Consider the following 26,004-nt stretch of genomic DNA (forward strand, 5'->3'; position numbering starts at 1 on the left):
GGTGGAGGACAGGGTCAGGGACTTTCCCAATGTCAAGACATGGCTTTTCATTTTCCCATTCTCAGTTCTCAGCATTCGAATAGATGTGGACTGGTACTGTATGCCTCTGCTATCTCTCTTGAACCTTCATCCGGAAAACACCAGGGACTCCCAAACTTTACACCTGTGCAGGTACAATTCTGTGGATGCTCCTCTTTTTACATTTTCCACTTCTACTTAGGGGAACAAGCTTGGTCATGGCCTCTCAACTTAGACTTTAGAACAGTCTCCTATTTCTAATCTCCAAAGCATTTCTCTAAAAATACGGCTTAGGCTTGAAGTTTTCATCATCTGTCCCTTTCGTCTGAAACAGGATTAAACTCATAGTGTGTTTGTGAGTGAATGTGAGTAACTGTGTGTGTGTGTGTGTGTGTGTGTGTGTGTGTGTGTGTGTTTTCATTCTCAAATGTATTTAAGTGTTTATTATATGGGAACATAAGAAAAATACCATATATTCATGCATTTTCACACAAAGATTTGCTTTAATTCAAAAGAGAAAATCCTAGTTTAACAATCGCACAGTTGTGGGGCTGGAATTATAGCTCTTTGCTCGTTTCTGCAGAGGACCTGGGTTTAGTTCCTGTCATCTAGAACAAGTAGCTCATAACCATCTGTAACACCAGTTGAAGGGATTTTTATGCCCTCTCTTGACCTCTCCAGCCACCAGTATACTTACATACATGCAGGCAAATGCTCATAGCAATAAAACATAAATCTAAAATTTAAAAGAGTTATTAAATGAAAACAAGCAACCAAAATTATAAGAAAAATAAAGTCAAATGGAGTCATTTGGGCCCTACTTCTCTCTGTTGAGCTAACTAGCAGTGCTTAGTAAAAGGACATTGGATGGGAACGCAAAAGGACCAGACTTCTAAAAGCACCTGAATAGACAGCAAATGGGAACATGGTTAGAGAAGGAGAGGGGTTTACTTAAGGCCACATAGCCACAGCAGAGAGATAAATTAGAACTCCCATAGCTGGAAGAACTCAGTAACCTAGCCAGGACCACTGTCTGTCCTGTTCATTATTATGCCTCAGGCTTGCCGCACATCTGTACTTTTCCTTGGGACCTGCAATTATCCGCTAGCTTATTTTGATCAATATCAATTCCAATGCCATCTCCAACCCAGTCCTGCAGGAGATTATAACTACTCTGATGGTGGAGCTCAGCCTCCATTTCCCACACGGTCCAGCATCATCTTTAACCTGCTTTTGTAAGTAACCATGTCCAGCCAATAAGGTAAAATTCCTATCCATGTCAGCCTATCATTTCAGCTCTGTCATTAGCTAATTCTCTAGACTACCACCATAATGGTAAGCCTCAAACAACTGTTATCTCCAGTGGTTATTTACTTGACCAAACACAGCTCTGTTTGTCAACCAGACTCTTTAGACAGCACAATCTTATGAGGTCAGATTCATTTTACCAAGCACAGTGAAGTTTGCTACCTGCTTTCCGAACCAGATGCACAGGTCAGACAACTTGTAAGATATAGGTTTATGGCAGGAGTCAAACAACTATGGCCTGTGGATAAATTTGGATCAGCATACTATGGAAAACAGAGCTTTACACCTGCTCATTTATATGCAGTCTACGGGCATCCTTACGGAAAGTCATGTGATTAGTCCTACTTTCCTATGTTGTAATGAAGTCTATCTGGCCCACAAAGCAGTCTTACAAATAGCTTGAAGCACATCTATCAAATCTTTTTTCAATTGCCCTAAAAGGCAAAAGTGAGACATTATTGTTGTTGGTTGGAAGCAGGGAATGTTTTAAATGAAGATAAAAATGTGAAAACAATACATTATTTATTGAGCACCTTTGGGTGCTTTATAATTCATGGACTAGTTCATGGTGTGAGAGATATTTTAAGAGTGTGATTTTATACAAAGGGCAGTGTCCAGAAGTTAAAACTCATCCGAACTCAGAGCAATTACTTGATACCCAAACTTCCAGTTGAGTCCAGGACTGAGTTGAACACCAGTTCTATGTCTCTCATGAGAAATGTAAACAGAGAGAGTGATGTACCTGCCACACCTGTTGAAAACATTCCCTCTCCTCTTATTTCTCAATTCTTTTTCAGACATCAACCTGAGGTGTACACTGTCTATCACATAGATTCAGGCCTCAGTGTGTGCCCTCAGAATAGCTTTATCCTAACTTTGTTTAAAGAACACATTTAAAGAGTCCACCTTTCCCCATCAGTACTCAAGTGTTCCCACCAAACTTAGGCGTGGCTCTCTCTGGTGAAATTAAGAATTAAAGGAGGAGAGTTAGGATTTCAATTTCACTCCCTGGAATCAGGAAGGAGAAAGGAAAAGAAGAGGCCACCCAATTGTCAAAAGTAGGAATGGAGCATAAATAAGAAAGGCAAAGAGGAAAGAAGCGGCCACTATGCATAACTCATAATCACACCATTCATTGTGTTATTACTCTCATTTATTTTTTGCATTACCCATTCACTCAAACTTGGTCCATTGTGGCCCATGCCTGCTTTTGGTGCTAGGGGAAGCAGATTGGGCACTGTGTTCTTATTATCATGAAGTCTCTAAGTCTATGGAGAACATAAACTTAGTCTAAAACACCTGAGTAAATGTCAAAATATTATGGTGATGGCATCTATAAAGTGGGAAGATCACAGAATATGCTAAAGAATAAAACAGGAAAAGTATGTGTGGTGTAGGATGGCTTTGCAGAAGATGCCATTGAAGAGGAGAGAGGTCAGAGTGAGTGACTGCAATCAGAACGGAGGAGAACATTCCAGGAGAGGCTTGCCTGTGGAAGTTTTGCAAGCTCAAGGCAGGAACACTAGAAAGAGATGTTGTATGACCATTGAGCAAGAAGCCTTGGGAAATAAGTGGAAAAGAAAACAAACAAACAACAACACATAAATCAATGTTTTGAGCTTGGAGATGGGTTAATGGCCTATTTCTTTTAAAAATTTTAAATGTGAAAAGAAGGCAACCACTGGAATCCACTGGTCCTGTTGTCCTTAAAGAGCCCCAGAGATCTCATTTTTTTCTAGGCACTTCAAAGATGGCACTAGTCAAATGCCACACGCTTCCTGATTTGGAAAAGACAGCACAGGTTTTATTTTTGGATGGATACAAAGAGGGTACAGTGAGTTAATATGGAATCCCAAATGCTACGAGAGCTGTTTCCTACAGCCTAGGGATTTGCCTTTCCTGGTATTTTTATCTCTTTCTCCTTGAGTTCCTCATACTTTAGTTTTGCTACCAAGCCAGAGTGGCTCACATACTGCTGGGCAGAACTCAGGGAGCAGCTGACTCACTGCATTTGCTGAGGAGGAGCTTGGATGGCAGCCAAGGAGGTAGGGAGAATACTGGAATGTTGGGGAAGAGGAAAGTGAGAAGTACAGTCCACAGAGGTGGCTGGGGACATCACTGTGGTCCTGGCACACACTCTTGAGAAATAGTACATGGGAAAAACTTGGGCAAAAGATTCAAATGACACAGAGCCTGAAGCAAGCACATTTAAAAGATTCACTGGTGCATAGCACAGAGAGAAGGGAGCTCCACGAGAGAATTTCACCAGCTCCTGTCTTTCCTGCTATTGTTCCAAGTTCCAGATAATGGAAGCCAGAACAGGTGGATTTTAACTAATGTCCAATAGTGACTTGCCAATTGATGTGAGATTCTTGATACCCTTAGACACATATTGGTCCTTCCTTGGTAGTTTAATTCTGTTTCAATGTCTTTACTACACCCTAAAATCTGCTTAAAAATTTTATAGATATTAATCAATTTTGATCTTTAGGACATTCTTCTAGACTGTTGAGCCTTATATCCTCACTTCCTCATTTTATAGTTCAGGAAATTGATGCACAGGGATGCACAAGCTACATGTTAAAATGACACCAGTAAGTGTCTAGGCTGGAATTGTAACTCAGGGAGCCGAAACCCCAAATTCTTAATACTGTGTTCTGTTATTCTGGTAGCATGGAGGACTCGCAGACCTGTCTTGGTTTACTTTTGAGCTATTTGTTGTCCCAGATAATACTGGCAGTGGTACAGTCTCATCACTTCCGTTGGTTAGTCTAAGAAGAACAGGAGGGGCTTTGTCTCTTGCATGTAGAACTGTAGCATCTGAAAAATTGGCCATTTGGCTCTAAGTGCACTTGCCTAGAACAGAGGCTTTGCCATGACCTGATCAATGTCACATCTTCAACAAAATATCAGCAGTAGATGCATTAGGAATAGCAGCAAGAAAGACAGCCTTAACACGGTCAAGTGTATAATCAACAATGCACTCTGAATAGCAATGCCACCTGCTTGTGGTCCAGAACAAAGGGAGGTACGTTCATGGTCTATCATGAATCTCTCTCCTCATTCGGTTCTCTTCCTTACTGTATCTTTCTCCTTTCTGTTTTTCATTGTCAAGTAGTTTCCCATTTTATATAATGCTACCTCCACATGGTTAAAGAATTCAAAAACCTCCCTTGCTTTTGTCTCCATGTGGTTGCTGCTTGTAGCACTGGCTGTGGTATGTATGTATGTATGTATGTATGTATGTATGTATGTGCTAGGTATGGAAGGAGGGGAGGAAAAGAAAGAAAGAGTAATTAGGAAATGGCTGGAGTAAAGATCAGGGAACAAAGAAGAGGAGAAAGGAAGAGTAAGAAGAAAGATAAACACAGAAGGAAGAGAATGTGGCAGTAGAGAGAAACAGAAGAATAAGAGAAGAAAACAACCAGATAAAAGAAGTGGGCAGATATCAAGTCAACACAGCATCCTGCAAAGGAAATGGCATGTGCAGCAGAAATCAGAAATGCAGGAAGAAGACTGTGATATTAGTGGGAAACACAGGTAAGGAGGAAGTGGCTTTGGCACTGCTTTGGCAAGCAGGGCTTGGGAAGGAGGAGGAGGATACCACAGCCATGTTACTCACACTATCCTAAGAACACAGACAGATCTTTGGGAGTGTCTGGGGCTGTCAGCCAAATCTTTTATCTCAAGTCCTATTGCTTGCCTTTGCTTTTATTTTTTAAGCTTAACTTTAATTTATAGGAGGCATGCTTAGTGATTGATGCTTTTCCAATTAGCTATAAATAGCCCAGTCCTGCTGAGGAAACCTACCATTCCCTTGTTCTAATTTTGGCTGTGGACTGAGGGAGGAGAAGACAGGTCAGGAATCATTGATCACTAGCTTCTAAATGTGCAATACAATAAATCCCAGAAAGCCACTGTGTGGGTTGAACTTAGAAGCAGGACCTATTATTTGAAGGCTGTAGAGGCTGAAAATTCCTTTTAGGGGATGTGTCAATGAGAGTGCTTCCTATATGGAGCCTTTTTCATGATTGGTACCAAGTGGAGGGAGACTAGAATCAAAGCAATAAGAATCGAAGCTACATTAAAAATATCCCCCTCCATTTTTCCCTTACCCCAACTACTGTGATGATTTTTTATATACTGTGATAAAAATCAATAGCCAAGTCTAAATGGCAGGTACAGCCATTACAAGGCCCATTCCCCAGATGAAGGAATGTAAATAACTTTCCCAAGGGCAAAATGTTTCCAAAGGTATGTGATTCATGATGTTGCTATGAAAGGTCCATCATGGACAAATGTTCCTGGCTCAGGAAACACTTCAGCTCCCTTCTGTGTAGTAGAGGAAAGAAATTCTGACATGTCCATAACCCACCAATATTAATGGTTAACCATAGTTCTTAAAATGACACACAGTGTAGGTGACAGGCATGCCTTCCCTGTAATGTAGAACCTTCCTTTCACTGAGTGGTCAAAGCTTGACAATCTGTCCTAGCCCTTGGCATTTAGTATATGTTTACACTCCAGGGTCTCTTATACAAACACCTCTTCACATTTGCCAATTCCCTAGCCTTAGGTAAGACTTAGAGAGGAGGTATTGCTTTTGTACAAGTTCTCCTGAAATACAGTATTTTCTTGTATATCCCACCAAATCATAAGAGAAGTGTGAACTTCAGTGACAGAACAGCCCTGTAATGACTCTTGCTCCAGCATTTTGATATCCCTTTCACTTACTGTCACTGTGATGAATAAATGTTGAAGGCACTCTTTAGTAGGTCACATAATGCCTCGTTGACAGAGGCCAACTACAGAATACTCAGTTCCAGAGAAACACAGTATCATGGACAAATGTTTAATTCTATCCCACAGAACTTCTACATTTTTCACTTCAGAATGTTACTTTACACTTTTGCTCCTAAGAAATGAAAAGTTAAATTGCTAACTCATATTAAGATCTACCCTCCACTCATGGTTCGAATTACCCAGCACATATCTAACCTAAATCTGATTTAATTTTAGCACTAGTTTCCTTTTAATATGATTAGTTATTTCATTTCCTATACTGAAATATCAATATACATACATTTACAGGAAATTGTCTCTAATTGTTTTGGGGAATGATGTTGGTCAGGAAATAAGGAACTGAATGGAAAAGAAAAAGATTAAAAGTCAGTAGTGTGATCAGGTCTGGGGATGCTAAATGTGTTGAAACATGGGGTTCTGGAAACTACTCAAGGACTCAATTACCTTTGCTGCGGCGGCGACTGCGGTACTGCTCTGTGTAGAACGTCAGCTGTGTTTCGTCATCTGCTTCTGAGCCTGATGTTCCCTTGGTTCTCCCAAAACTGATTCCCCCTGCAAAGAAGCGCCATCAGTCAGTTGGCCTTGTAGTATTCCAGAAGCTAGTTAAATCCCTCAGCCATCCCGAAGACCCAGAGCTCTCTCCTTGGGCTTCTCCTGATGATCCCCAGTGACCCAGGAGTCTACATGATGAATGGAAGTAGTTGAGATTGGCAGTGAGGCAGATATGGGTTCTAATCATGGTTCAGCAGCTTCCAAGGTATGTGACCTTGAGATTCCAATTCACCTTTATGAGTTCTCGGCTGTTTCTAAAACAAGGCAGTAACTCTAAACCTTGTGGATTTGCTTTGAAGAAATATGACATGCAGAGAAAGAGGTCCACAGTGTGTACTAAATAATGGAAACCGACTATTGCTACACGTGACAGGATTAACTCTAAAAATAAAATTCTCCAGGCAACTTAATTTCAGATTCCTTTCAACCACAGGCTCAGGATATGCCAGGCTTAAAGCCAGACACAGAGACACAAAGATAAATGCTGCTTTGCCCTTACCAGCCGGAGTATCATAAGCTAGGCAGGGGGACAAATGGGATCCTTAGGAGCCTTAAACCTAATTCATGGCTTATGTTTTCCAGACAACGAGATGGAAGGAATATGGGGAAAAGCAATTCATTTTAACATGGAGGACCTAGGAAAGCTTTATGGAGGAGTGAAGATTTAAAGCATGGTTTGAAAGACAGATGGGGCTTTGGCATTCAAAAAAAAAAGGAGTTTCCAGGAGCTGCCTTATGAAGCCTTCCTGAGATCAGGGAGGTGGGCAGATACAGACAACATCAAACCCAGAGCTGACTAGCAATGAGGTGCTCATGCCACATGATGAGAGACTTGAGTGCACCACTAAGGGGTCATGTGGCCTTTTCTTTAATTGTCACAGAAGTTCCCAGAGAAAGAAAATGAATTAGTTGCATGTGTGAACCAGAAAGGATACTCTTGGCAGCCTGTCTGTGAACCGTGAGTGAGCAGCAGGAGACTCCATGATGATCCAGAAGGATAGGTACAGGATGGGAGAGGGACAGAGACAAAGTGGATGGGAAAGGGGGATGAACATGGGAAATGCTACAGAGATGGATTCAGAGGAACATTCGGGAGAGAAGGAGCATGATTTGTCAGCTATAGACAGTTGCTTGCTCAAAGAACAGTGCCCAAATACTAATAGTCTTTAACTCCTAAGGGGAAAGTACAGATTACTATCTTTAATCTTTATGTTTTTGAGATTTATAGTTGTTGACTTTCTGTTTAGTTGTTAGGGAGTGAGAGTGTGAGTGAGTGACTGAGTCACGTCAGGACTTTGAGATACTCTCTCTTCACTTGCTCATTCTAGCCTTAAAATCTTGATCCACTTCTTTTGCCTTCCAAGTGCTGGGATTACATGCATGTACCATTATGGCTGGTACTACTTTCAGATTTTTTTGTGTGTTTTTACCTTTTTTTAAAAAAAGATAACTATTGAAAGATATAGATTAAGACACCGAGTAATTCTAAGAAGAATCAAAGAGGACAGAAAACCCAGAGAATGGTGTGGGTGGGCAGGGGGAAAGAAGGGGCTTTTAAAGAATTTAACTTCAGTTATACAAATAATAGATTATCTCCACGGAGACTCAAGAATTTGGTAAAAGTGGCTTTCCTGGGTGGAGAATAGAGTGACTGGAGAATGAGGGGAGAGGGAGGCTACTCTGCCCTGTACATCTTTTGTATCGTTTGAATCAATCACGATGCAACCATTACCTTTCGAAAGTTCTACCTGAGGAAAAGAAAAGTCATAGATTATAGGAAAATGGTATTCAATTCACTGAAGGATTTTACTCTGTAATTTCCTTGGGTAGGGATTTGAAATGGCATTCACTATACTGACATTACACTTGCAGATACCCTCTTCACAGCGGGGTATTATACTTTTATTCATTCCAGCACCATTGCTGCATGATTTGTATACATGACAGCATGACATCCTCATGGGGATATAGTCATTAGGGAGATGTAATTAACAATCTAGGTAATTATTCTAGTTTGATTTCCATGTCTGTGATCAAACTGTCTGACAACTCAGCAAAGGAAAGGGTTTGTTTCATCTTAAAGATGGCAGTTCACCACTGCGAAATCTTGGGCCTGCAATCCATGAAGGAATCTAAAGAAAAACTGTGGAAAAATGTTGCTTCCTGGTCCACTTGCTGTCTTGGTCAGGCTCTGATAGCTCCTTCACGCATTCTGGTATCACTGGCCTAGGGAATGGTACCCCCCACAGTATAGTGAGCTCCACTGTCTCAGTGAGCAGCCATGCCAATCATGCACATACACATCTATAGACAATGCATCTGGTGAAGACAACTACTAAACTGAAAATATCGTTTCAGACAATTCCAGGCTATGTTGAGAGTTACACAAGGACTGCAATGAAGTAAAGAAACAAGGACATGCTTGGTCAAAGCTAATTGCCAGAAGGGACCTAGGGGCAAATTAGGAGAGTTACATTTTAGGGCTCAGGTTCTTGCTCTCAATATAGGGTCTCTAGTATTCGACTTGGCCTCTGTATTGAATCATTTTGTGTCAATTTGATACATGTTAAAGTCATCTGAGAGGCAGGAATCTCAATTAAGAAAATGCCTCTATGAGACTGAGCTGTAGGCAGCCTATAGGGCATTTTCTTAGTTAGAGATTAATAGAAAAGGACCCAGTCCATTGTAAGTGATGTTGTCTCTGAGTCAGTGGCCCTAGGCTCTATAAGAAAATAGGCTGAGCAAGCCATGTAAAACAAGCCAGTAATCAACACTCCTCTATGGCTTCTGAATCAGCTCCTGCCTCCATGTTCTGGTGGTTTGAATTCTTGTCCTAGCATCCCTCAATGATAGACTCCAAAGTGGATATACAAGTCAAATATACTCTTTCCTCCCCAACTAGCCTTTGGTCATGGTGTTTCATTGCAGTAATTGTAACACCAACAGAGCTAGAATCCTTAAAACATCTCCAGAATAAACCTTTGATGTATCATTACACATGAGCTGGGAGAACATCTCAATTCAACTGAAAATAACAGCAGGGCTTCGAGGCAGTAGGAGACCCCAACTCTAACAAATGAAATAGCCTAGCTTTGGGAAGGAGCTTCTAGGGACCCTATGTGTTTCTGGAAGTAGATGAACAACAGAAAGTCCCTTGTGAGCAGGACATTAAAAATTATCATCATTTTTTTTTACTGTCATAAAGATAAAACAAAAAGAGAAAAGTAGAAAGAAGAGGTTTTTGGGAATTTTCATCTAGTGATTTAGTATCCAGATAGAATTGAAGGAATTTGATGAAAACACTCCAAGGACCAGGAGGAACAATTTCCTACTGTCTGGTACATTAGGGTAACAGAGAGAAAGGGAATATTGCAGGGCTCCAGGACTATATCCATGCTGCCCCTTTGAGCCATGCCTATTACAGTGAAACTCATATTCTATGCCTTCCAACCTGGGATTCTACCTCCCTTCCTACTTAATTTTTCTCTTTCCTTCTTTGACAAGAAAATGTTCTGCTCTGCTCTGAATAGTGAATATATGTGGTATAAATGATTCAGACAGAATTCCCTCTCTGATACAGGCTAGTGGAGGTGACAGAAAGGGGATTAGAAAATTCTAATGTAATGAGAAAAGTTAACAACACATAGTCCTGTCTTTCTGTGAGATACTGGAATAAGCCTTTAGCACATGTTGCCTCCAGGAGAGTTATAACCAGGAGAGTGCTAAAAAGCAAAACACGATTTTACTATTTTTTATTTTTTTATGGGTGAGAACATGAAGGCACAGAAAAGTTAAGTGATATGATACGTCCAGGGTCACACAGTTTATAAGTAGTTGAACTACCATTCGAAGAGGCTGTCAAGTCTCTTCCTTCAGGCTGTTTGCTGGTACGCAATAAGAAATGAACAAATACCTCATTTAATGTGCACAGCTTCCCATTGGCAACATCGGGAGCCCTTTTTATCTGAATAGTGTGATGCAAGGCAGGAAGTGGGATTTCACGTTGTAGTTGAGCCTCTCTATCTCCAAAAGCATTCTTACAAGTAGAATAACATGGAGAAGGTGTGTGCATGTGTGTGCAGGCACGCTCACATTTGCGAAAGTCTGTACGTGAGCAAGGACCCCACATGCTAAGCACTGCAGCTTCACAGGGCTTTACCAGCATCCTATCACAGGAACATATTTTCTCCTCCTCTCAGCTTCTCCTCTGAGGTTTGCAAGAGTAACTCCCCAAAACTCTAATCAGCTTAGCAAGATATTAGCACTTATCCATCCTTCCATATGCCTCAGAACACAGAAAACACACCTTGTAAACCAGGAAGAATAATAGTCGCTATTCATCCTCAAACCTCCTCTGGTTCCCTCCTCTGCTCTGCAGTATTTTAATATCTTCAGAGGGGAAACTGAGTTTCAGCAATAGTATTTGCTCTCCAGCCTATCCAGTAGAAATAAAATGTAAACCACATACGTAAGTCTAAGCGTTGGTGCTCTTGTGGGATTCCTGACAGTGGGAATGTGGGTGTCTCTGACTCTTTTGCCGGCATTGGTACTCCTTTTCTCTTACTGGTTTGCTCATCCAGCCTTGATTGAGGCTAATCTTATTGAAACTTGTTATACCATGTTTGGTTGATATTCCTGGCAGACCTACTTTTTTTTTATGAAGAAAAACAGAGAAGTAGATCTGAGAGAGAGGGAAAATGAGGGGGGAAACTGGAAGGTGTGGAAGGAGGTGTGATTGAAATGCATGTAGGAGTGAAGAATAAATAAAATCAGTGGCTGGATTAGGATGCGTAAGAGGAAAATAAATAAAAAAATTAAAAAGAAAACATTCTTAAAAAGATAAGAATAAGGGCTGGAGAGGTGGTTCAGTGGTTTTAAGAACTGGATGTTCTTCCATAAGACTGTTTAATTCCCAGCACCCAAGAAGTGGCTCACAGCCGTCTGTCACTCCATTCCCATGTCATCCAAAGCTCTCCTCTGATCTCAGTGGGCAATAAGCACACATGGTACACAGACATATATTCGGCAACATTAAGTAGAAATAAATAAAGTATAAAATAGTAAAAATGATCGAATTAAATTAATATTCAGGGTACATTTAAAAATATATGAAAAATATCATGTCCAACTGTAATTACATAAAACTTAGCACTGAAATATCTCATCTATTCCTTTATAGTGAGTCTTCAAAACAGGGTATATATGTCTGCCATGACTGCAACACATTTTCATATAGACAACCTGTATTTCATGTACCCACTACACAGGAGAACACATTCTTGTAGGCATTTGTACAGCCAATACTTTTCCAAAGAATAATTAGGGCCAGGACTTGGGCACAGAAGAAAGATGAATAAGCCACAGGTCACATAGATTGTTAAATTTTGTATGTGTATCACACAAACAAAGGTTAAGATGAGATCCCATTAAACAACACTACTCACAGTCGAGACTCTTAGGCTCTAGTTTCATATTGGCTTAACTCATGAGCCTTGACAGGTTGTAGATGTCTGTATAAGGAAATTAATTTATTGGTATCCAACATGACTTATAATACTATGCCTTACGCATTCGCTATGTGAACTTGGCCCAGAAACTTCACCCCTCAGAACTCACTATTTGACTGTCAGGTCACATGGTCATTATGGATACAATGTTATGTTTCATATGAACAATTAGAGCAGAATTCAAAAGCTTGAGAGTTGGGGTACTTTGCTTTCTTAATTTTAACTTGTCTGTATTAGGAGGAAAGAAAAAGCGGATGCATAGGTAGTCAGTCTTCCACCGAGACATCGCAGAAAGGTGGCAGCTAGCCAAGGTATATAGCCATCGAGTATCCACATAATCTGAAGAGGTGAGATGCCAATTGTGGACTGACGCAGAGGTGATTCAGATGGATGGTAAAGGGCTCCCACTGCTGCTGTTTTGATATGAAATTGATGATTTAGTGCCTTAAGGTAGAGCCATTAATTACTTAGGGCTGCTCTGGTATTTCCACTTAGTCAGAGACTTGAAAAAGAACAGAAGAGGTGATCCACTTCTCAGAACTTAGGACTTCTGCCCATACTCCTAGAACTCCTGATTCTCTTTTCTGAATACTTTGCATATAGCCACCAATGTGTTATCCCAAACACATACCACAGGACAAAGAGTGCTATAAAGGGCATTTTACATGTGAGAATACATGCTTCCTTCACATGAAGTCTCACAGGCAAAAGAAATTTCTAATTTTAGCGAAAAAGCAAAACAACATTTCAAATCTGCATCAGACCATGGAAGTTATAGAGAGCAGAACTCATCTTTAAATTTGGTTTTGGTCTGATTCAGCATCCTGTTTTCATGAAAATCAAGCTCAATTTTATTATGTACTGAGGAAATCAAAATAAAAACCCATTGATATCAGGCTATAATGCTAGTGTGGTTTAGAGAACAACAAATAAAATAAAGCATACAATAACAATGGATAAAAATGGGGCAGCTGCTATGGAAAATGTTTTGGAAATACATTTTCTACATAGTTCAAGAATTCTACATCAAGGCATGCAACACTAAGGACAGAAAGTTATTAAAATAAATACTTGTATGTGGACATTTGTAGTTATAACTTCTACAAAGCTCAAAGCTAGTAACAACAAATGTATAAACAAAATGCAGTCAAGCCACATGAAATAATACTGACATGTGACAAATGCTGACATAATAAACCATGCAGATAGACCACATCAACATTTTGCTAAATGAAAGCAGCTGAATATAAAAACCTTAAGCAGTAAGGTGTAGGCTAGATGAGCTATCCATGGAAGATCCACTAAAAAAGAAATGAAATCGGTAGACTTGGGGTTGCCCAGGACTAGGAAGAGGGTGGTAGGATAGGAAATAACTAGTAAGGACTACTTGTTTCTATTTGGGGTGATGAGTCTGCTTGGAACTAGATAGAGGTAAGGGTTACACAAATCTACAAATTTGTGAAATGCCACTGAACTGGGCACATTCAAATAATTAATGGTTCATTTTTTATTATGTAGATGTTTAGTTAAAGATTTAAAAAAATTTAAAAAGCCCTCTGCTTTTTAATATAACTAGACTGATGGTGGACACGAAGCATAAGGGATGTACAAAAAGGAAAGGAGGGACAGCTGGGAAAAAAAGAGTTGAGGTGGTGCATAGCTTCCTTAGAGAAATTATTTTATGAAGTTTGCCCATAAGGAGATGGAGATATTCCTAAGTATTTAGAGGTTCACTATAGATAGCTGGTGGAAAACAGGAAACATGATCTCTAGTTTGGTTTTGGGCAAAATAGCACATTTGAAAAAATCAGAGGTCATACTGTTGAGAAAGCAGGAGAAAACAAGGTCCTTGCCTCGATGTGAGGTAGGATGTTCTTCTTTGCAAATCTACGTTATGCGCAGGGGCTGGCCTGTCTACAGATCTCCTTTGTCAGCAGCTGGTAAGCCTGCCTCTAGCCTCTCCACACTCCGTCTCCTGCTCTTACTATCATGATGGATGGTGGTGACATGTTAAATTATTCAGGCTCCATGTCTTCCTCAAGTGGATGACAATGATATTGTACTTTCAGATTGCCCCAAACTGAACCAAATAGAGAAATATGTGTCTAAGGAATGTAAAAACCCTTCTGACACCCCAACCATCCTGAGATTATAAATGGTGGCAGCCATGGGTAGAGGACAGAAACCATTACAACTTTTCTTGTCCTCTGAACTACCCAAATAGTAAATGCTCCCAGCTCTGGACCCAAATTTCAGATGTTAATTCACATTTACCTTTTAGACAGACAGACAGACAGACAGACAGACACATACACACACACAGAGAGAGAGAGAGAGAGAGAGAGAGAGAGAGAGAGAGAGAGAGAGAGAGAGATTGCTTTTGTTTTGGTAACTGCTACAAAACATTCTGACCAAAAGCAACATTGGAAAAGGGAGGGTTTATCTTTTTTGACTCTTTCAGAAAACAATTTATTATTGAAAGAAGTCAGGGCATGAACTCAAGGCAGGAATCTACAGTTGAGTCCATGGAGGAATTCAAGTTATTGTCTCAATTCCTGGTTTATGCTCAGCTAGTTTTTGAAGTAGAGAAGGCCCACCTGCCTGGGAATGATAATATCCAGAGTGCACTTGAGCCTCCCACACCGTTCCTTAGTCAAGGCTTTCTCTCACAGATATGCTCAACTTCATTTTGGGAATTCTTAATTGAGGATCCTTATTTCCAGATGACTATAGGTTGTATCAAGTTGACAAAAATTAACCAGGACAGTGTGGACTTATGTGTGCATGTGCAAAAAGGACTATCTTGAGTGTGGAATTTCAACTATCTATCTTGAGACAAAATCTCTCAGCGGCCTGGGGGTCTCCACTTAGACTGTCAATTCAGTGAGCTCCAAAGTGCATTATCACATGTAGCATTTCTCAGGTAGGAACTGGGGATTAACCTTCATGCTTACATGGCAAATTTTTTTGAATGAACACCTCATCTAGCTTATACTTTGAGGTATTTTGACATTAATGGGTATCTGCCATACATAGTGCCCAGGACACTGTACAGAGATGACTACACATGAGCTTAGGTTTTGCCTGCCAACAGGCAAAAGTAGCTCTAGTTCTTAGCCGAAGTAAGGGAATCAGATAGGTAAGCTGGAAGAGCTGGATTCAGAAACTGGTTTATCTAAATTCCCAGAAGATTCTGGAGCATATCTCTGGCTCATGTTGAATTTTAAAGTTGATCTTTATGGTGAAATATATTTATAATAAAATACAATTAAACACGATTTTTATAATTTCATAAAAATAGAAATACACATATTTGTAGAAGACATCAAAAATTACGACTTAACTCTAAAGCACAGCTTCATGAGATCATTAAAACACTATGATATAAATCTATATTTACTGACAGCCACAATTCTCTGTGCACAAATGTGTACAGAGAATAATACAAAGAAGAATTTTACATAGTTGCTGATACACAATATTAATCACACTATGTATAGAATGGAAACAAATACACACGTATGTATTTTATGGTACTAGGGTTTTGAGAGAAGGCCTCATCACCCTATCTAAATTATCTGTTACTGAGTCAAAGACCCAGTCCTAAAGACAAATTCATCTTAATTCAAAGAGTATGAAGCTTTTTTTTAATCACAGTGCTCTGAAGAATTACGGAGAAGGGTTTAAAAATGTAAGACCAGACTGTGATTCACAGTAAAATCATCTGTGAAGAGAGGAATCAATCAATCAGGCAAAAGAGGAAATTAGAAATTCGTTATTGGATGTTTATACAGCTATAAACTATAGAGTAAAACCTGTAATAATGCAAGGCAATTATATTTTTAAAACATATACTTTAAGCATGAATGTGTAGACACTGATATTTGAGGAAATATATTGAAGAGTTACAGGTAGTTCGATCCTTTCAGTGAAAATAAACTGAGGTCTTTAAAATTCTCCTCACTTTTAGTCATTCATATTGCATAATTTTCCTTTTCTAATCGTTGTTTACAAAAAAATAGAAGTTACATTCATTTTGGATAAACTGTTCTTACAACAGTTTAAACCAATGTTGTCATTTAACCTCTACTTTAGTATGACCATGCCAGGAAGAGATGTCCCAGCTTTCAGGAATGAACACCCCAATTCATCAAATTTTGGCCCTAAACAGTACAAAAACCTTAAGTCAAATTTAACCCATTGTTTAATTAAAATAAAATATTCTCTTCTAAAACATCCGAGTGTTAAACAGGGCAAGAGCGTGTTTTCAAAGGCAGTCTTACACAATTTCCCATTCTATTTTCTTTTCTGTCTCTGTCCTTTTATCTCTTCTGGCCCAAATCAGAGTTAGATTCAGCTCTAACTCTGCAATGACCTGAGGGATTAGCCTGCAATGCACTTATCCATGGAGGACCGAAGGAGAGACCTCCAAAGTTCATCTAAGAGTCAGCATAGCTCTCTAGCAGCACAGGTGTTCTATGTTGTCTCTTTGGAAACCTGCCACTGCATAGTGAGAGGCATTGCCACGTGGAGCGGTCATTAACAACACAGAGACCAATTGTCAAAATAATTCAGCCATCTCTGGTGCCAAAATATGGTGGAAACGTCTTCTAACTGCTTCTAACTCACCTCTAATACTGATGTTTACCTAGATTCAGCCTGGTGATCATGGACATGAGACAATATGTGCCTCCTTGATCTTTGATGAATTCAGGTTTTTGATGAGCTCTTGATTTTTGGGATCCACAAGCAAAAGATTAAAGTTATAAAGCATGCTTTCCAGGATGGTATGTTTTGCCAAGGAAATTAATATTAGATACAACTGTATCTAGTTCTATAAGGATACTCAGAGTCTTTTAAGCCATGAGCATGTGCCAGAACTGGGTAATGGAAAGATAAATTCAGTTTCCAGAGACACATTGTCTAGTTCTGTTTTGTTACTAAAATAATAAATGAAAAAAGATATTAGCATTCAGCAAATATTGAATAATACTCAACACTTTTAAATCCATTCCTCAAAATAAGGAATGCATTTGTTCCTTACAATGATTGGATGAGGTCACCATTGTTACTTCATTTGAACGATGAGAATATCAGAGTCCAAGATATTATAAATGGCTTTTTCAAGGTCATATACCTCTTAACTGGTAAAATGGAAGTAGGATATGAAGTGAGTTCTGGGGTGCGGCAATTGGTTAAAGGGGCATATTTGAGGCTCTGCTGTTGGATGGGAATCAAGTCACCTGTGATACCCACCATCTATTTGGAATGACAAGGTCAGGTTGGTCCCTTATTCCATATAATAGCCCTTCATAAGACAGCTAGTGAGTCTACTCAAAAGCTTTCCACCCAAGATAAGTAGTAATTATCCCTTCAAATGTTTCTCACATTCTATCAAATTAGGACTTTGGGGATTACAATTTATTTTACAAAAGTCATAATACAGAAAAAAAGAAAAACCATAGTAACCAAGCCCAACACTATTATTTACTCTTGTTTGTGTATTGAGCCACAAATTTGTTATGCATATATTGTACAATGTTTATTATTATTTAGTGACTTGAGGATATTCTGTGAATTTTGTCAAAGTTATCTGAGTACATTCTTGATGTAAACTACATATTGGGATCCAATTATATGCTTAGCATTTCTCTACTGTATAGTTTCTGTCTATACAATGTATGTGTTCTTCATATTAATATCTTCAACAATACAAACATGTACACCAAAAAACATTAAAAATAATTAGTATTATTTCCTCTAAATAATAATTCTCTTCATTTTGGTCACCATTCCCCTCTTTAGGTAAAATAAACCTAGAACACATATATAATAAAAATAAAGATGAAAGTCATCAATATTAGAATTTGTGTTAATATTCATCTCTAATATAATTTAATATTTACCTCACTACTTAACCAACAATGTAGTGCCTAAATTTTTAATTATTTTAAAATGTTGCTGGAGATTGGATTCAGGGCCTCTATCAAGTTGTCAGCATTTTACCACTAAAATAAAGTTCTAGACTTTGAAATATTTTTCTTAAAACATTTTTCTATATAATATATTTTGATCATGATTTACCTTCCTCCAGTTCCTTCTAGATTATGCCTACCTAGCTACCCTCCCAACATCTGATTCTTCCTTTCTCTTTTTAGAAACAAAAAAAAAGCAGAAAAACTCACAACTGAAAAATCAAACCAAACAACCAACAACAACAAAACCAGGCAGTAGGATAAATGGTCCAGACTTGCTGGGAGGTTGTGATACACAAGGCAGGAGGGTCTCAGTGAGTTCAAGGCCAGCCTGTTCAACAGAACTACTTCCAGAAGAGAACAGACTATGCAAAGAAATCTCCAAAACAAACCAAATCAAAACAAAACATAGGCCAAAACAAAGCACGTACACACAAACACTCACAAACATACACACCACCACCACCACATCCACCACCACCAAACAAACAAACAAACAAACAAACAAAGAGCATAGAGTTCATTTTGTGTTAGCCATAGAGAATGGATGATATATTCACTGAACTTCCACTAGAGGAAACTGAGTTTTTCTTAAATAGCCATGTGAAACCTACGTAAAGAAGAACTGCCATGCAAAAAAGTATTGACTTAATTCGGGTCTCAGATCCATATTGTTAAGATGTTTTTGACAGAGATCTATGCACATAAAATCGTAATCCAGCATATATAAAAATGGCCATACCATATATCCCCCATCATCCTCCATAGCACTGGATATTACATTAATATTTTAAAATCTTAGTGATGCTAATATGTTTTCAATTCTTGGAATTAATTTTTTCACATCCTTACAAACACAGCTAGATTGCTAAAATGGTTTGTGAATTCTAATGTCTAGAATCAGGCCTGACAGCACAGGTGTGGTCTAACCTGTATTGAAGAGAATTGGGCTATTAGCTGCTGGTCCAGAATATGAGACATCATCATGGTACCAGGATTTCCAGGAGAAGCAGAGGGGCAGAAAGCTGACTTACATTCAATACACCCTTAATTCTTTGTTCCCATGCACTCCAAATACAGCACGTCTTTCCCTGTCATGTATGTGTAGAATTGATTTTTCTATACTAAAGTAAAGTATAATTTATATTGCCAAATTATATCTGCATATTTCAGCACTTTCTTCTAGTCTCTAAGAACTCCTGTGTCCAATCTTCTTGATTTTGCATTTTCACTATTTCCTGACTTTATGTCCTGTATGGATTGGGTAAATATGAAGAGCCAGAACTTCTCATAGTTATTAGGTACCTGCCAAATGACAAGTGGCAAGATTAGAGGTTGGTTTACACACACACACACACACACACACACACACACACACACACACACACACCTGTGCACGCGCGCATCTGTGTGTTGAAAACCCATTTAGTATATAATAAAAGAGTGTAGCTAAGTTGATGTGGTCATCCCTATATTACTTACAGGAAAACAACATTTGAATGGAGCATTTATCTTGTTCAACATTACAGCATCAAACCACGTTGGTGACACATGCTTTGAATGCCAGCACTCTGGCAACAATTGCAGGTAGCTATCTTTTGAGTTCAAGGCCAGCTTGATCTTTTTAGCAAGTTCTAGGTCATGTAGGCTATGTAGTGAGACTTATCTCAAGGGTGGATAGATAGATAGATAGGTAGACAGACAGACAGACAGACACATACCTAGATGATAGATAGATACATAGATTGACACACAGATATATAGTTGATAGATACATAGATATATACATAGATGATAAATAGATACATAGATGATATATAATACATTGATACATATATATATACATATATATATATGTAGCTGGTAGATAGTTAATAGACAGACATATAGATAGATTGACAGATAGATAGATAGATAGATAGATAGATAGATATATAGATAGATATCACGACTGTGTGCAGATAGGAAGATATAGTCTCTCTTTGTTTATCACTCTCCACTTCATTCTTTTGGGAAAGGTTCTGCCACAGAATTTGGACACCCCCCCCCAAATCCTTTTTTTTTAACCTAGGCTAATTGCCAGCAACCCCCAGCGATATATCTGTCTCCACTATTCTCTCTTAGGTAGGATAACAGGCACATGTCCATACTAGTCTTTTTGATGTATGCTAGGGATCCAAACCTAGGTTGTTATGATTTTATAATAAACACTCTTATGCACTGCACAATCTCTAGCCCCTTCCACTGACTTTTACAAGCTTTCAGGCCAGCCTTGATTCATCTAAAATGATAACCAATCTCACCATAACAAAACCATATCTCAAATCATTTTAGCAGGTGGAAAGCAATTTGCTTGTACTCAGAGACTGCCATTGAGACAGGGACTTCAAAGTAAATACTTATACTACTTCTATGCATGTTAAAATTCCGTTCCATATGAAACATCTTTATGTTCCTTCTTCCAGTTTTCAGACTTTTTTTCTTGATATAAGTGACATATCTGACAGTTTTGGAATGAATTTAGTTCTAGACTTTCATCTGGTAATAAGGTTTCCGCTATTCGATGCAATGGCGCAATCATTTTCTTGTTCTTATTGTTCCAAAAGCAATTTAAAAGCTTGAATGATTTTTGTTGGTTTTCTCACAGTTTTACCTATCATGCATTGACAAATATGAAGCTGTAGGTCTCTGGAAGTGGTCTGATAAGTTCAGAATAAACCATTAGAGATTTTGACTTTTTCTTCTAACCTTTTAGTTTTCTATACAAATTTATCTCCTCTCTCTATTCTCCCCATGTCCTTTCTTTTTGTAGCTATCTTTGGTTATTTGTTAAGCACTTTAGTTTTTTCATAGTTTTCTCTGAAATATATCTATTTCATTTCAAAATATCTGGCCAAAGAACCAGCAGGCTCTCCCTCTGCTGTTAAATTATTATGTGTATGCATTCCTAATTTTTGGTTATAAATTTTCTTCTTTTGAATCGGAAATGTTAGCTCCTATTTTACCAATCTCTAATGCTGACAAGGATTTTATGAAACGGTCATTTCTCTAAATTGCTGTGAACTGTAGAAATTTGTATGGCCCTTTTGGGAAGCAATTTGGCAATATGAGAAAAAATGTTTCAAAATGTCCATCTCTTTTGGTCTACTTTTGGGAATTCACCCTAAAGAAACTATCCTATACATAAGAAGGGATTTGTGCATGATTATAAATATGGCAATGTTATGTGTAAATATTAGAAAATAGATAATACCCTTTATGGCCAACTCATAAGGAATAGTGAATGCTGTTGAAATGTGATATAGGCTTTGTGGTAATAAACTCTATAGAAAATAGTTTTGCTTTCATAGCAGTTTTAAGAAGGGAGACAGAAAATATAAATTCTATGTTAACTAGTTATTAGCATTAACTATGAAAATTCTGCCTATACCACACAGGAATAAGACTCTGATAGACCTCCCTTCTTATACATAATGATGATAAATTTCTATTAAAAGATATAACATCCCTGGGTTCGGTCCCCAGCTCCGAAAAAAAGAAACCAAAAAAAAAGATATAACATTATTTGTTGGTTCTTAGTTTGATTATTTCCTGCCTTCTCCCCCTCCTGGGTGTATTTGCTTCTTTTTGTTCTAGAGCTTTTAGGTGTGCTATCAAGCTGCTGACATATGCTCTCTCCTGTTTCTTTCTGCAGGCACTCAGAAGTATGAGTTTTTCTCTTAACACAGCTTTCATTGTGTCCCATAAGTTTGGGTATGTTGTACCTTCATTTTCATTAAATTCTAAGAAGTCTTTAATTTCTTTCTTTATTTCTTCCTTGACCAGGTTATCATTGAGTAGAGCATTATTCAACTTCCATGTATATGTGGGCGTTCTTTCCTTATTGTTATTAAAGACCAGCTTTAGCCTGTGGTGGTCTGATAGGATGCATGGGATTATTTCTATCTTTTTGCATCTGTTTTGTGCCCAATTATATGGTCAATTTTGGAGAAAGTGCCATGAGGTGGTGAGAAGAAGGTATATCCTTTTGTTTTGAAAAGAAGTTGAAAGTTTAAGAATGCAGAGACATTGAGACTTAAGCCAAACATACAGACCAGGTTATTAGTACATCAAGCAGTTGTCTGCTGAAGATTGAGGCCCTGGTAGATGCATTTTGATAAGGAAGGAAAAGCACAGACCAAGAATGGGAGTCCATGGACTGTACATCTCCGGCTAATCTCTGGGCTACACAGATGTGAAACAGCCACCAAGAAGCTCAGCTAAATGTAACAAAATTCTAGTATTTGAACAACTACATGCCACAAGAAAGACTGGAACTAGGCAAGTTGACAGTGTTTAAAAGCTGAAGCATCAGCACTCTGTGAAGAAATATAACAAAATCCAGGGGTCATTATCGCAGTAAGCTAAGGTAGCCCCCAAATCAATCTACAGTCACCAAATATATAGAGAAGTGGAAAACCTTATCCATTTCCAAGAGAAAGGACAACTGTAAATTTTCCTTAAAAGAATATAGATGTCAGGATGATCAGATAGGTATCACTATACTTGAAATCAATTACGCACTCAATGATTTCAATGAAGAAAAATGTAAAAATTATTATAGGAAGCATACATTAATATTTTATGGCAGATGGATGACTGTTGGGGAGAGAGAATCATTTTTCATTTAGAAGTGTGGCTATTATAAATATAATGGAGAGATACAAAAATAGGGATAGAGAGAGAGATTTAGGGAGAGAAAGATGAAAGACAGACAGACACACACACACACACATACACAGAGAGAGAGAGAGAGAGAGAGAGAGAGATATTTAGGGAGAGATAGATGAAAGACAGAGAGAGAGAGGGAGACCAAGACAGAGACAGAGACAGAGACAGACAGACAGAGAGAAACAGAGACAGAGAGATTTAGGGAGAGATAGATGAAAGACACACACACACACACGCACACACACAGAGAGAGAGAGAGAGAGAGAGAGAGAGAGAGAGAGAGAGAGAGAGAGAGTCTGTACAATGTATATACAATGTATAAGAGGGGGAAGAAGGAAAAATGCTGTGAAGAGTTGTGGTTTGGGCATGACTTAGCTATTGCACACATGAATTTATCATAGTGCCTCTGGTTACCAAATTAAGATCTGAAAAAAAAATCAATTCAAGTAAAAGGAGAAGAGAGGGTCTCTTGAGACCCCATACCTAAGTAAGGAACTACTGCTAAGTTGATGTTTGCTTGTGGAAGAGAATGACTTTTCTTTAGGAGTGCGATCATTATTTGGATTTCCATTCCCCAGTAGATGACCCCACATCTGCATACATATTGGCAGTGCCAACTGAACTCAATGGGTTAAATAAGCAAATGCAAATATAAAAAGAGGACATGAAGTTTGGAGGAAGATATGACAGGAGTTCCAGGAGATAACTGGAGGGAGAAGTGACAGGTAAATAAGATCAAGATATACGGATAAATGTGGCATTTTTTTCTTTTAAAATTCTCTTTATTTTTATTGGTTATTTTACTTATTTACATTTCAAATTTTATCCCTCTTCTGGGTTTCCCCTCTGCAAACACCCTATTCCATCTCTCTAGCCCTGCTTCTATAAGTGTGCCCCACCCACTCCTGTTTCACCACCCTAGCATTCACCTGTGTAGGGGCATCGAACCTCTACAGGACCAAGGGCCTCCCCTCCCATTGATGCCAGATAAGACAATCCTCTTCTACATGTGCAGCCATGGGTCCCTCCATGTGTACTCTTGGTTGATGGTGTAGTTCCTGGGAGCCCTGAGGTGTCTGTTTGGTTGATCTGTTTTGTTGTTCTTCCCATGTTGTTGCAAACTCCTTCAGCTCCTTCAGACTTTCCTCTAACTCCTCCATTTGGGTCCCCCAATGCTTAGTCTGATGGCGGACTGTCCATCCCCATCTGTATTGATTAAGCTCTGGGAGAGATTCTTAGGGGACAGCTATATCAAGCTTCTGTCAACAAGCACTTCCTGGCATCAGCAATAGTCTCTGGGTTTGGTCTGCATATGGGATGGATCTTTAGGTGGGATAATCTCTGGTTGGCCTTTCCTTCAGTCTTTGCTCCATTCTTTGTCCCTGCATTTCCTTTACACAAGAGAAATTCTGGTTTCATATTTTTGAGATGGGTGTTTAGCCCAATCCCTCAACCAGGGTGCAGGCCTAACCTCTGGTTATGGCCTCTACAGATTCTTTCTCCCCTTTGTTGGGTATTTCAGCTAATGTCATCCTCACTGGGTCCCTTAGCAGACGAATGGATACAGAAAATGTAGTACATTTACACAATGGAGTGCTACTCAGCTATTAAAAACAATGACTTTATAAAAATTTCAGGCAAATGGATGAAACTAGAAAATATCATCCTGGTTGAGGTAACTGAGTCACAAAAGAACACACATGGTATATTCTCACTGATAAGTGGATACCAGGAAAAAAGCTCAGAATACCCATGAAACAACTCATAGACCATATGAAGCTCAAGAAGAAGGAAGACCAAAATCTGGATGCTTCAGTCCTACTTAGAAGAGGGAACAAAATAATCAAGGGAGGTAGAGGAAGGGAGGGAAAGTGGAGGGAGAGAGGAGTGGGAGGGAGAAGGGGGGAAGGGTCAGGTGTGAAAGGAGACAGGGAGAAGTACAATGGGTCAGGAAATTGAACAGAGGTTTGTAGCATTGTGATTTGGGGAACTTGAAGGAGCCACTAGAAAGTTCCTGATGCCAAGACCCACCTGGGATGACAATAACACACCATATTTTAAAGGAACAAATAAAAATTAAAAGAAAAATGAATAATAATAAATAGGAACCACTGGTTATACATACTGCAATAAAAATAATTAAGACTTCAAAGACCAAATAGCAACAATTTTAAGGTCAAAAGAAGAAACAGAAGAATAAAAATATTCCACAATAACTAAAGTATCCATAAGACAATACAAAAAGCTTAAATATAGACAACTAGAGACAGTCAAAAGGAATAAAGAGAAAAAGAAAGGAAAGGAAGGATGCTGACCAAAGGAACAATGAACAAACTTTACAGAATTTAGAACAAGTTATAAGCCCAGGCAACAGAACCATGAAGGGGAATGGCATCCATATGCACACCGTAGAGTCCCTGCTGAAACAGAACATACAGATTCTTCCACACCGTGAAGAAAAGCACCACAATTTGAAAAGAAGGAGTAAATCTGCATTTCCTTGAAGATGACATGACTATGTAGTCAAATAGCTTTGAAAAAATCTATAAAATAACTGTTGGAGTATGTGCTGTTTATTAAGAATGAAAAATATGAAGGAACTATAAGAGGTCAGCTGTAATTGTAGGGACTGATAAGCAATAAGTGCAGAATGACGTTTAAATGTGTTTATTTATAAAGGATATGTATCCATAATAATATAACTCTTCCATGTGCACTGCTGCAAAGTATAGTACAAAGTATTCATGAAATGCTTTGTAGAAAGCATACCTGACTTCTTTACAAAGTAGACATTTCCAACAAAAACATTTTTTAAAATCTAAAGAATGGACAAAAATATGGTGCCACTGTTTTGAATACTAAATATTTTAAGATTCCACCAAATTTATGTAAAAGTTAAATGGAATCCTGGTTATCATCTGAGCAGGCATTTTAAAAAGACATTGGTGGGGTGATTCTAAACTGTGGAGAGGAGTACAAATAGCTTGCAAGGCCAAAACCATTCTAAAGTAGAGCAAACTGGAGTAGTTTGTACTGTGTGCTTTCAAGATTTACTACAAGTCCACAAGAACAAAGGCAGCAGGCTATCGCCAAACAACAGGTTCACAGATAAAACAACATCATCGTCCTCA

General features: G+C 38.6%; 1 protein-coding gene across 6 annotated transcripts in view; it reads right to left on the reverse strand.

The window, feature by feature from the left end:
- The window catches only part of Astn2 (astrotactin 2), a 975,380-nt gene that overhangs the window by 655,366 nt on the left and 294,010 nt on the right, over positions 1 to 26,004 (reverse strand). For all 6 annotated transcript variants that reach the window (XM_087659925.1, XM_087659924.1, XM_087659923.1 and 3 more), the window contains 1 exon segment: positions 6,574 to 6,681. In XM_087659925.1, coding sequence (XP_087516051.1) covers positions 6,574 to 6,681 — 108 coding nt within the window.

Source organism: Rattus norvegicus, chromosome 5 (assembly GCF_021556685.1).
Source record: "Rattus norvegicus strain SHRSP/BbbUtx chromosome 5, alternate assembly SHRSP_T2T, whole genome shotgun sequence".
NCBI classification, from domain to species: Eukaryota; Metazoa; Chordata; class Mammalia; order Rodentia; family Muridae; genus Rattus; species Rattus norvegicus.